Here is a 12,192-nt window from a genome sequence, read left to right as displayed (position 1 = left end):
CCAGTTTTCCGTGGTCTTAGTGGCCTCAAAAAAATAAAAAGTCTACGTATGAGTCGTAGATAATTTGTAGATCTTTCCGTGGCCGCGAAGAACACCTCAATCGGACATCCGACCAGAAAGTTATTGCAGTTTTACTATAGCAGTTTTTCAGTCTCATAATTCTGTGCAGAATCTGTTCTCTTAAGATTTAGACAATTTTATCAACAGAATTAAACTGTGGGTTGGTAAAAGAAGTTGTAGATAATTTTATAAGCTTTCCAGATTGTTAAAGAGTGCATTCGTATGATTTGTGAAACTCCAGTTATGTTTGTTTTACTGTGGCTGTTCCTGTTTACCTGACAAAAATGAGTGGGTCTGTTCACTGGTGGGTTTCATCTAGTAAATGGCCGAATTGGCTCTTCCAACTATGGAGACTTTTGTATAGGGATAAAAGTTCTTACTTCCAGCAGAATTTCATAATTTTTGGTTCAGCAGTTTTGGAGATATCGAATTTTAAAGTTAACCATACTGCTGTCTAAAACAGATTCAGTCAGTTATCTTGTCAGATGTTTTAGAACTTGTAGATGGCAGAATTTAATTATCTATTGAATACTGAAGTTGTAGAGTATTTTGTGTAGATACTCCTAGAGTATTTGTTTGATATCACCGCTGTTTTAATTTTAAAGATACAAAATTAACAAACAGCGTTGCTGTTGTATGGCATGTGGTTCAGGGTGGGAGTCTTTCCACTGGGTCTTGGTTTCATGTGTAGGAGTGTTTTGTTGATTGATGGCAAATGTTTGTGAAATATTTGTACTAAGTTTTATGCCCACTAGCAGGTGGCTACACTCCAGATCATGTCTAGTACATTTCTTCTTCTTCGATGAAGGCAAGTGAATGTAGCGGTGGTTGCTTCCGTTCTGACCTGTTATTTCTATCGCCTACACTCTAATATTCAGAAGTATCAGATTCTTTCATAATTGGACTCTATGGTGATGCTTTACTTGCTTGCATTATACTGATGCTCAATCATATATTGATGATGATTATGATTTGAGTATGACTCATGAGATTAATTCACACCCCTGAAGGTAAATGAAGTATTATTTGAGGTTGGTATTGTATCTGAAGGTAAATGAAGTATTATTTGAGGTTTGTGTTGTATCTGAAGGAAGTGAAGTTTATTGATAAATGTAGCATGCCATATACATTGCATGACTCATTTGCATATGAAGTTTTGTCGTGACCTATGGTCCGACCGTACCGGTACAACTTAGCATCGTACGTTGCCCGAGAAGGGGTACGATGCGGCTTCATACCCTTAGAGGTATGAAGGCAGAGGACATATGCATTGCATTCATATGCATTCATTGAAGTGATATTTGCAGATGATGTGGTTTTATACCCCCAGAGGTATGAAGATAGAGTACCTACACATTGCATTCCTATGCATACATTGAAGTGATATTTGCAGGTATTGTTGACGCAGGGAAGTGTTATAGAACCTATTGTGGTTGTTCGAGGAAATGAGATGGTAGTGGTTATAGTGGGACTACTGAGTTCTATATCTACAAGCATTTCTGATTTTTAATTGTGACTCTTTTAAAATGTTGATGAATTCAATTTGTGGTTTAAATATCTCGTCAGAACAATTAGCTTGCTGAGATGTTTCATCTCACTCTTGCATTACTCAATGCAGGTGCTTGTTGCTCATCAAGGGGAGTGGGAAGTAGCAGCACATCCACCTTCATTCTCATAATAATGCTGCCCAGACGCAGCCATGATTTAATTAGAAACTTCTTGTCAAAGGATGTTTGTTTTTAACTAGTCGTGCGCACTGATTAATTCAGTTCATGTTGTTATGGTTGTCTTCCCATTGCTAGCAGATTATTAATGTCTTATATGTTTTCTTATCATGATATCTATTTATACTTTGTTGCTTCCCCCGTTTATGCAATTTTCAAAGGAGATGCTGTCGAAATTTTATATATGAATATTAGATGTGTAGTTTAGTAGCATTCTGGGGTGTTTGTGGATCCCGGGGTGTTACACTTATTTCCCTGGAAATGACTGACCGCTGCTTCTTTACTGCAGATGGGGGACATACTCATACCTAGCCTTATGGTTGGAGACTGCTCTCATAGCTTGTGTGTGCGTGCCTCTAGGCTTTGGGAATTCCTTGATCCTCAGGATGACAGTAGGCTCCTGCATACTGATCTTGTTTTGCTTGATGAAGAGGTACATCCATCTGTATACTGGTCTAATACTTGTGCATGCATAATAACCATCAGCTTATACAACATGATATACAATGTTCTATGCAATTCTTGCGTGTTGTTTAAAATGTTACCTCCTTTTGTTAGGGAAACAGCATACATGCCCAGATCTATCCTCCGTTATGCCAACAGTTCAGTGCGCTGCTTGATGAGGGAGCGGTATACAACCTGAAGTATTTCTTAGTCAGGAAAGCTAACAGGTTCTACAAACCGGTTGAAAACTGCAACATGATCAGCTTTACAAAGTGGACTACGGTTGAAGTTGTCCTCCAGATCCCCCCTGCTTTTCCGGTTTGCACATATAACCTCACTCCCATAGAACAACTCCAAGCGCGTGTGGACTACAAGGAATATTTCACAGGTACTCTTCTAGGCATAATGGTTTACATGTTACAGGTAGCATGCGTACAGTGCTAATGCCCTCGCCATTTCTATTGTAGATGTGGTCGGTGTTGTCAGTGTGATCTCCCATGTTTCATCGCTGCGCACAAGGGGACGACAGGCTGAGGTTATGAAGAGAACAGTCACTATAAGCAATGCAAGGTATCACTTGCATTCCTATCCTGCTATACATTCCTGTTGGGTTCCACATACGCGTATGTAGCACAATTCTGTTTGCACCAGCATAGCAAGGAACCCATGAACAACCTCAACCTAAACCACATATTATCGTCCGTGTGGGGGCTACCGCTTCTTATTCTCCACGCTAGCAAAATTGCCCATACGCTCAAGGGAATAGATGAAGGGGAAATGCGCCTAGACAGTAGGAACGCCATTAGATCACACTGGGGTCAATTTGCGTCCTAAAACTTAGCAGGACTATGTCCACAAATCATGCAGGGGTTATGCTACAAACAGGTTGGCCATAGTGGAAAATAAAAAATGCCATCTTCCTTGCAAAGGAAAACTGGTTCTAAACTACCTATGCCTTCAGTTCACCATACTTCATTGCAATATACCCTAGAAGAGTTCATTTTCCCTGCTCGGTCAGTCCTCCATGTCTAAGATTATCTATTGCCGACTCAAAGTTCCGTTTAGTACATGGGCTTACCATGCACGCTGTGTTCATATAGAAGGTTACTAGACAACTTCATCTGCAATCGGCCATTTAAACGAGCAACTATTTTGAGGCCTACCGTTTAATGGTTTACGTACTTCGCGTGTAATTTGCAGTATGAAATAGCCCTCTAGACGCACAGTTTACAGCTTTGGTTTCTTTACGATATCTACACCTAACACAATACAATGAATAGTTTATCTGTAAACTCGCTGTTCTTCGCTCTGACAGGGATACTGGGCCAACCGTTGATGTTGTCCTTTGGGGCGAGCGGGCCACAACTTTCCCAGCTGAACAGATCCACAGGGACAGTCGATCCTCACCGCAGATCATAGTATTTGTTGGCACTCTCGTGAGGAGTTACGCTGGTCAGTCTACTACATCCCTTTCATTGCACTGCTAATACACATGAGCATCTGAAAGGTTCCATTGTATTTTAGATAATGTGTCATTATCGGGTGGATCATCATGCAAGTGGTACATAAACGCACCGCTACCGGAAGTAAACGCTCTCAGAGCTAGGTAACTTAATCATCCTAGGTTTTCAGACATACGATTTTCAGTCATCTTTCTCACCAAATCTGATTACTGCCATTCGTAAACTGACATGGGTAAGCAGTGCTGAAACCAACCACAACCCTGTCATTTGGGATCAGGGGAAAGCAGCTGCTGAGAGTACAGTCATTGCAGTTCCTGAATATAAGAAACTCAAGGATATTAAATACCTCCATCCTTTTGAAAATAAGGTACCAGTACTCAGCTAAACCTTTCAATCCTAAGGTTTATCACAGGTTCCTAACTGATCGCTTCAATTACATTGTTTACAGAAGAAGGAATGGCTTGTCGTCATAAAGATTCTCAAGATTGATAGATCATGGTGGTACAACGCATGCAAAAAATGCCTTAGGACAACCAAACCACACGGTGACACATACAAGTGCACCAATAATTCCTGTGACAGCATAGGATCGCCTACCCCAAGGTCAGGTCTTATACGTCTCTCCCCGTTTTTGTTAAGCTCCTGCTAGACACCTTCTATTTAGATCTTAAAAGGTTAGCTCATACACGTTCTAAATTAAACACACTGTAACCATGATAGACATAGACCAACTTTACCCCTTTCAGTGTTTGCCTTTGATTTTTGAACCCATCAGTAACAGCAATGCAGAGATTCATAGCTACCCAGCTGATGTCAGGGATGTAAATATGCCCTAGAAATTCGTTTGAGGTATGCACAGCGTTAGAACAGGAGCAATAGCCCTGTACAAGGATTTGCTTACCAATCAAATAGATAGTAGATATGGCTGCTTGAGTTCCAACTACCGCAACAAGAGTTGCTATGATGGAGGTTGTCCAGTATATGGCTTATGCAATTAGAGTATCTTAACTTTGGTGAAGTTGAGTGTGCAACCCATTAGCATATCGTATACAGATTACATGATTTGTGGTGTCTACCAATCGAACCACTTTGTGCAGGTACAAGATATCCCTCACCGCTGAAGATGACACTGACACTGCCGAGTTTATCTTCTTTGGACGAATGGCGCAGCGCCTCATTAAAAAAAATGTGGACACCCTCATCTCGACTAATCCACCCGGTTTCATTCCAAGAGAAATTACAGATCTACTGGAAAAGTCTTTCGAGTGGAATGTTAGCTTCACCGAAAGCACAATTATTTATGGCAGTGTTTCCTTCCAAGTGAATGCTATAAACGCAGAAATGGATGGTGGCAACATGCTTCCAACTACACCGTCCTCACAGCCGTCGTCGACCATACTTTCTCAAGGTACAACTTATCGTATCTATTTAGTGGAGCTATGTACGTTAGTTTATGCCAAGTTAGGAAAGAAAGTAATGGTTTGTTTTCTCTGCTTGTTTATTTCCATTCCATGCTACCTGTATATGACGGGTCACCTAGAGCCGAAACGACACAAACTGCAGAGTCTGCCGAGTAGGTTTCTTTTTTAGTGCAACTCTTTTCGCTGTTCCAGCCATATTAAAGACTCAGCCACATTACACTCGGAGGGGCCATAACACCGTTTAGGCCGTAATATTATAGTTTAAAGGCATTTTTCCATCTATAGAACAAGCATTTCCCCCTTCTGACTGAGCAGGTTTCTTTTTTAGTGCAGCTCTTTTCGCTGCACCCTCTCCCCATCAACTACAGCTCTCGTGGCTCTAACCTGTTTTTTGGTTTGGCTGCTAACTCCACAGTAGGACACGGATCAGGTGTCGCACAAAACAGAGGGGCTGCCTTCATCCGCGAGCCGTCACTAACACCAGAGAGTCACAAAGTTTCATCTAGCGCCAAGGTTTGCTGTTGGACTCGATGGAACAAAATAGCTACAATATAAAGCATCGTTCTCCTTCTACATACACTAGGAAACATGCCCTAAACATGTCTTTTCGTTGCAGTGTAACATACAGACAACCCCACATCAGGGAGACAATCTGCTGCAAGGAACAGAGATTATCACTTCTCCGCCTAACGTGCAGGCACCATCAGGAGCTGCTTACAGCGTGCTAGATGGGTCTACAAACAAGGCTCACAAAAGTGTTGTCGGAAAAAGGTTAGCTTCATGCCGAGCAATCTACCTAGACTATTATTCGTGTACCGTCTCATCAGTTTTACATGCATGCCATTGGACCAAACTTTACATAGGTCTCGAACATCACCGTCCAAGAAGGTTGCCAAGAAACTTTTTAGAGATGAAGACACAGGAGATGACGATGTTGCTGGTTCCGCAGACGTTGATGCTGAGTAACGGTATGTCCAATTCTCCCCTACAACTTCATGAGATATATGCTTCCAAGTGTTCCAGCTGCATGTAGTATAAGGCAGTGGGTACTAAGCAAATCAAAAGCCCAATGATCAGTAATAACTACTTTTAACTAACTAAAACACTATGATGCATAGGAACAACATTCAAAGCGAGATCACAGATTATCAAATATCTCAAGCAAGCATTCTAAAACTAACAACAGGTCCATATGCGGGTCATTGAACTAATATATAAACAAAATAGAAAATGGTATAACCTTCTACTGATATAGGTCAAAATAGAAATTAGCAAGTTTTCAGAAAAGAGGTCAATAGGATAAAACATCGGCAAGTCAAAAAAATTGATAGTCAAATGATTTTGAATGGATTACCTTCATAGACATCTTAGGTTGAGCTCTACCGAAAATAAATTTACACATTCTATTTCAGATTGCAATGCTTGCCAAAACTTGCTAATTGATTGCTACCCTTTTTTAGTTGCAGTGCTTTTGGACACGAGCACCACCAGCCATGGAGACCCGCTTTTGGGAACTGAGGATCGCTTTTGGGAACTATCCCAGTTCATCTAGGTTACTCTTAGAACTTGCCTCCCCTGCTGTGCAGGGAGTATGGTTTTATGCTTGTAAGATATGAGCAGCGCTATGCTGTGTGCTTCACTGCAAGTTATGTATTTTGGTGCTTCTAGGGTACTAACTGCTCATAACTGTTCTATGCGTGCGATCTTGCGAGGACCATACTCGCGGTATGTAAAGCATGCCTATGTAGTCTAGGCCTGTACAAGACATTTCTTCCCTTGGTGCTTGTACTATTTCTCTTTGTTGTTCTGTGCTACTACCAGCTATCTGTTTGTCGTTCTACTCCCCTTAGGACAGGGTTTCCTTTGACTCCAGCCAATCAGACGCGTCCATTTCAAGGTTTTCCTTAGTTTCCATTGAGATTTATCTATTACCATGGTTATCTGTTAAACAAACTATGAAGTTCAGCATATAATGGTCAGAGGCTATGGTATTTATCTTATAGTACAGGAAATAGACATCGGAGCAGCTCCTATGTTCCATTGAAGGACGAAGGCAATTCAATTCTGAATGATAAGAAAAATACCAAGGTATATGATGTAACCCATCTTTGAATTTCAGGTTGCCTTTATTTGTCATCAATATTGTTTTCCTTGTTTTCATGTTTGACCCAGATTCAGCTTGGGATAAAAAAGATTTGGTCTCACCCACTTGAGACTGTATGAACTATTATGGTGGCGTGGACTGTGGATCTTAACTGGTAATTTACGTATCCGTACTGGTTGGTTGACCTTATATTGAGATGTTCACCAGCTTGACCTTAATTTACAGAAAACTACTCTGAGGGTAAGTACTTAAGTTTTTTATCTATTTTCCTTCTATTCATAGTTGTAGTGTTGTTGCTTCAGTTTCGCAATTGGTACTTCGGTCTCTTTTGCATCATTATGCTTCATGCCATTACAAGAAAGAATAATTATGCTTCATGCCCCAGTCAGCTAGCTTCGAGACCTCGCTGGTTGATAGGTGGTGGTAGCTACTTAGCGTTTGATGGGTTTCTGTAGCAGTCAAACTAAACTGGCTTAATTACATTTTCTCTACCTATTAACTTTATCTGAAGTGCTGTGTGTAAAATAGATGACTATTGTTTGTGATGTGCATCATGAGGATTCATGATATACTGATGACAATATTTTGTTCTCATGAGCCTGTGGCAGTAGCCAACGATCTACTTGTCCACTTGAACTATTTTTCCAACTAGATGATTAACATATAGCACTCAGCTTGAAATTCCTTTCAACTTTTCATGGTAAAAGCACAACCTTACATGTGGCTCTTAATAATTGATAGACCTGAACACAGCCTGGAACACATCAGGCCACTGATATTTCCTGCTAAGAGGCGCAAGGTTGTCACTATGAAGAAGAGGAAGGAAAGGGTGTCCTGAATCAACCCTTCCTTCAGTGATGGGTATCACTGCAGAAGAAAGCACTGCACTGATACCTGCTGCTTCAGAAAGTAAAGCACAAAAGGTAGTGGCTGAGGTGAATGATGAAGCTGATGAGGGTCTGAGAGATTTGGAATTAGTTTACTATCTTTTACCTTTTGTCCATAATTGTCCTAGGCAGAGTAGTTTTTCTTTTCTTTTGTAGTCCTTGAAAAACTGCGACTTCTCTTTTCAGGATCTTACTCCTGTTGGAAGAGATGCTTTGTCACGAATTAGAGGTCGAGATTTTGACTCAGCATGTGGTCTTACTGAGGATACTGGGGCCTTGGTTGTATGGCAAGCACCACCCATCTGTTCATGTAATTTCTTTTGTATTATCTTGGGCTGACAGTAGTACTTTCTATGATTGAAGAAATGGATTCCTGTTAAGGAGAAATTGGTTGTCCTCAAGAAAAATGCGGAACCTTATGTACAGAAGGTATCGACAAGATCAGTGAAGTTTTATGAACGGAGGGAGGATTTTCTATCTCCGCTGTTTAGCCTGGAGTCAAAGGTAAATTTAATTTCGTCTAAACAGTACATTATCAATTTTCTACAATAGACTACTGTTGTCCCATTTTTTGTTTTTTGACTCACCACATGGTGTAGTAATGCTTACTCCTTGGATACAAGCTTCTCATCATTTCGGAAAGTTTCAGTGGTGCAAACTTTTAATGGCCTAGCCAGTTGGATATTTCAGGTTTTTATTTGCATCTTTAGTTGATGCCAGTAGCCTAATATCGAATACTATACTTCTATATTACTCCCTCTGATTTTTTATTTATTTGATGTTTGTTAGTGTAAAGTTGTACTTTCCAGCGTCAAATAATGTTCCAATCTCCTAATGCAAGAAGGTCGCTGCCCTTTTTTCAGGAGGCAGAAGGAGATGAAGACGAGTGAGATTGAGAGGATCAAGGAAATGCTGCTGTCTAGGAAATGCTGCCTTTTTTAGAGAAAACTAGATGAGTGTCAGTTTATACGAATCACCAAGTTGGCTTTGTTGTTGAGTGTCCTTAATAAAGATTTTTGCCTCTGTTTCTAAGACAGCGACATTCTTAGATATAAAACACACTTTGTCACTGCACACTTTTATTTCACTGTAGCACAGGGTAGATTCAGTACTTAACTATTTCATGTTGTCATGATCAAATGTGTCAATGACATTTGATATTTATTCTAAGGTGGTCTTCAGCGTTTTATCCATCATATCTCATTTCAAACTTCACTTTTTAAACATTGCAATCTACAGTATCGCCACGTCGACCGCCGCGACGCCATGCGATGGGAGGGCGGAGTCGCAGAGTGAGTCTTGGTAGGGCGCCCGTAAGGGCGCCGCAATGTTCTAGTTAAGGTAGAAGACGGGTCTAGGGTCGTTGATCACAAAATAGGCAGCCAAGATTAGATCGGAGAAAAATCGATTGTGAGCTATAGATCCCGGAGAGTGCGACCATGATGAGATAGAGCGTACCCCTTTGTTCATTAAATCCATACATTCAATCTTAGATCCTAGCGTCCAGAGTGCGTACCGGTTGGGATCGTGATCGGACGGTTGTGGTGCCACGATACCCCTTCAGCCACGCAAAATAGTTAAAGAGCCCTTGCTCTTTTTCTTATTTAACATGCTGTCCTCTCCTATAGAAAAACTATTACAATCAGGCCTAGATTTTTATAATAACAACACTGAGTTTACAAAAATTAGTGGCTGCCGTCCACATCCCTAGGATATTTATATATTAATACAAGAAAAGGGATTTTCAGTATATAAATAAACCTATAAGCTTCGGAAATTCATAACTTACACGTTTTAACTATGATTTGACCCGTTCAAGTTGCGTTAGCTTTGTATTAAAATTGCCTACACATTAACAATATAGGTTTTTAATGTTTTCAAAGGCAGTTAAACGTATGTGTAAACCAATGTTTGTTAGAGTTGCTTTTCTAATAAAATTTATGTGATTAACTCGATCCATATATAATCTGACTAAAATATTATTTAGAATCAAGTTACAATTTGTTGTCAAGTTAACCTAACCATTTATTTATATTTCTCACATGTTTTATATTAATCAACATAGAACATAGTTTTCATAGCTTAATCACCTAAATCTTCCGAGGACTATATCTTTTCAATCGTAGCTCCGATTTTAGTGGTTCTCGAACCTATACTCTCGTAGCGGAGCATAGAATTATTTTACACTGTTCTTTTCTATGTTTTAGTGTAATGTTATTTTTATGTACTCCTTGCCTATTTGTATGTATTGCTACGAGTAGCAGTGAGGTCATGAGAAACCCGAAGACTAATTTGGTGAAGTCCCTAGGATCTCAAGGCTAAGGCAAGTTGTGCCTTTGATCACTCTTCTTTACCTAATAATATTCTTGTTAATTACTGTGACATGCTCATGTTATTTTGATGGGACCTAATAGGTTTCCCTGGTTTTTTTACCCCACACTTGCAGACAAATGAGCTATCGGGTAGATTCGCTATTGCTCTACCTGGTTTTGGGAATTAATGTTATATATGATCATGTTCCGTTAATACTATTGGTTTAATTATTGTTCATGATAAGACTATTGTATTAATTGGAACATGGAGAACCACCCCGGGAAAACAGTGCTACCACAAGGGTGGTATGGGACGCCCTTGGCTGACTAATTAGGAAAGCTACTCGAGGACTACCTTACCCGAAAGGGGCAAGGGCGGTAGGGGAAGTTGTCAGTATAGGGAGGTTCTTGGGTTAATCATGCTGCGATGGCTTTTCAGATGGGAGATTCCTATATCGCTTTCCTCAGAAACCGTAGCGGGTTTTCTGAAGCTAGTGGAACTTTGTAAAGGCCTCGTAGTGCTACCCTGCCTTGTCTCTTTGGTAGAGATGAATGGGAAGTCGTGATCCCTTGGTAGATGGGTAACATGACTTGTGGGTAAAGATGTGCAACCTCTGCAGAGTGTAAAACTGGTATATCATCCATGCTCACGGTCATGAGCTTCTTGGACACTCACATGATTAACTTATGGAATTAAACTTAATCTATCATATGCATTGCATTGTGGGTTTTATTATTAATTTTTGATCTCTTATTTATTTGGGATGGTATCTACTTATAGTTAGTAATGGCTAATAAAACTATGACCAACTTTAAAAGCAACACTCAGCTTTAACCATTTTCTTTGATAAGCCTCACACTTCACATGAGCCCCCATAATAAGTGAGCTCGTCTCACACCTGGATTTAAGGGACAAACCTGGGCGCGAATCAAATGTGTGCCGGGATCAAGTCTCACACATATGATGACTCATGGTACAGAAACAAATGTCACGTCATTAATATATGACAGAGTTCTGTACAAAATAGTTATAATTACATCATACGAAGACAACAATCCAGCAACCAAAGTTGACTGGGAGACGACGGCCTAGACCACTCACGAACTCATCACAACATCTTTCATGCTCCTCATCCTGCGATACCTGTTATTGACCTGGGGGTGTGAGTACAGCAAGGGTGAGCTCACATACGTTCATTGCTTAACAAGTTGTGGGGAATAATGTGCATGAGCTCACTTACAGTGGGGCTCATGTGAAGTGTAAGCCTTACCAAAGAGGATGGTTAAAGCTGAGCATTGCTTTTAAAGTTGGTCAAAATTTTATTAGCAGTTACTAAGTATAAGTAGATACCAACCTAAATAGTAAGATATCAAAATTTATAATAACACCCACGATGCAATGCATATGACAGATAAGGTTTAGTTCCATAAATTAATCATGCGAGAGTCCTTAGTCGCTCTTGACCGTGAGCACGGCTGATATACCAGTTTTATACTCTGCAGCGGTTGCGCATCTTTACCCACAAGTCATGTTACACATTTGCCTCGGGATTGTAAGGACCACATACACCTCTACCGGGTAAGGTAATCTCTCCCTAGCTTTCCTAATTACTTGGCCAAGGGCGTCCCAGTCCACCCTTGTGGTAGCACTGTTATATCAAGTTAAGCTCCATGTTCCAATTAACACAATGATCTTGTCATGAACAATAATTAAAACAACAACATAATTGGAACATGATCATAATATAACATTGATTTCCCAAAACTAGGTAGAGCA

General features: G+C 40.3%; 1 protein-coding gene across 5 annotated transcripts; it reads left to right on the top strand.

The window, feature by feature from the left end:
* Positions 1–815: 815 nt before the first annotated feature.
* LOC103626324 (replication protein A 70 kDa DNA-binding subunit B) lies at positions 816–9,172 on the top strand. Of its 5 annotated transcripts, XM_020538344.2 has the most exons (16): positions 816–2,217; positions 2,343–2,616; positions 2,696–2,798; positions 3,544–3,680; positions 3,753–3,834; positions 3,932–4,058; positions 4,140–4,294; positions 4,789–5,099; positions 5,528–5,625; positions 5,729–5,883; positions 5,976–6,080; positions 6,573–7,200; positions 7,285–7,370; positions 7,958–8,139; positions 8,290–8,607; positions 8,967–9,172. In XM_020538344.2, exons 1-11 carry the CDS (start codon positions 2,074–2,076, stop codon positions 6,076–6,078), a joined length of 1,689 nt encoding a protein of 562 aa, XP_020393933.1. In that variant the 5' UTR covers positions 816–2,073; the 3' UTR covers positions 6,079–6,080; positions 6,573–7,200; positions 7,285–7,370; positions 7,958–8,139; positions 8,290–8,607; positions 8,967–9,172. The 5 variants fall into 5 exon arrangements, with proteins under 5 accessions (XP_020393933.1, XP_020393935.1, XP_020393934.1 ...); XM_020538346.2 differs by having other exon boundaries at positions 5,531–5,625; positions 7,285–8,139; XM_020538345.2 differs by having other exon boundaries at positions 6,579–7,200; positions 7,285–8,139.
* Positions 9,173–12,192: the final 3,020 nt, after the last annotated feature.

This window comes from Zea mays, chromosome 5 (genome assembly GCF_902167145.1).
Source record: "Zea mays cultivar B73 chromosome 5, Zm-B73-REFERENCE-NAM-5.0, whole genome shotgun sequence".
Classification (NCBI taxonomy): domain Eukaryota; kingdom Viridiplantae; phylum Streptophyta; class Magnoliopsida; order Poales; family Poaceae; genus Zea; species Zea mays.
The sequence above is the reverse complement of the archived record's forward strand: the minus strand, read 5'-3'. Positions and strand labels throughout refer to the sequence as shown.

What these genes read in the sequence shown, in the direction of transcription:
- LOC103626324 (XM_020538345.2), top strand. Translation starts at nt 2,074, where the DNA reads ATGGGGGACATACTCATACCTAGCCTTATGGTTGGAGACTGCTCTCAT. An exon ending in GTCGACCATACTTTCTCAAG is followed by an intron (nt 5,100 to 5,527) that starts GTACAACTTATC and finishes CTAACTCCACAG; the next exon opens with TAGGACACGGATCAGGTGTC. An exon ending in AAAAGTGTTGTCGGAAAAAG is followed by an intron (nt 5,884 to 5,975) that starts GTTAGCTTCATG and finishes AACTTTACATAG; the next exon opens with GTCTCGAACATCACCGTCCA.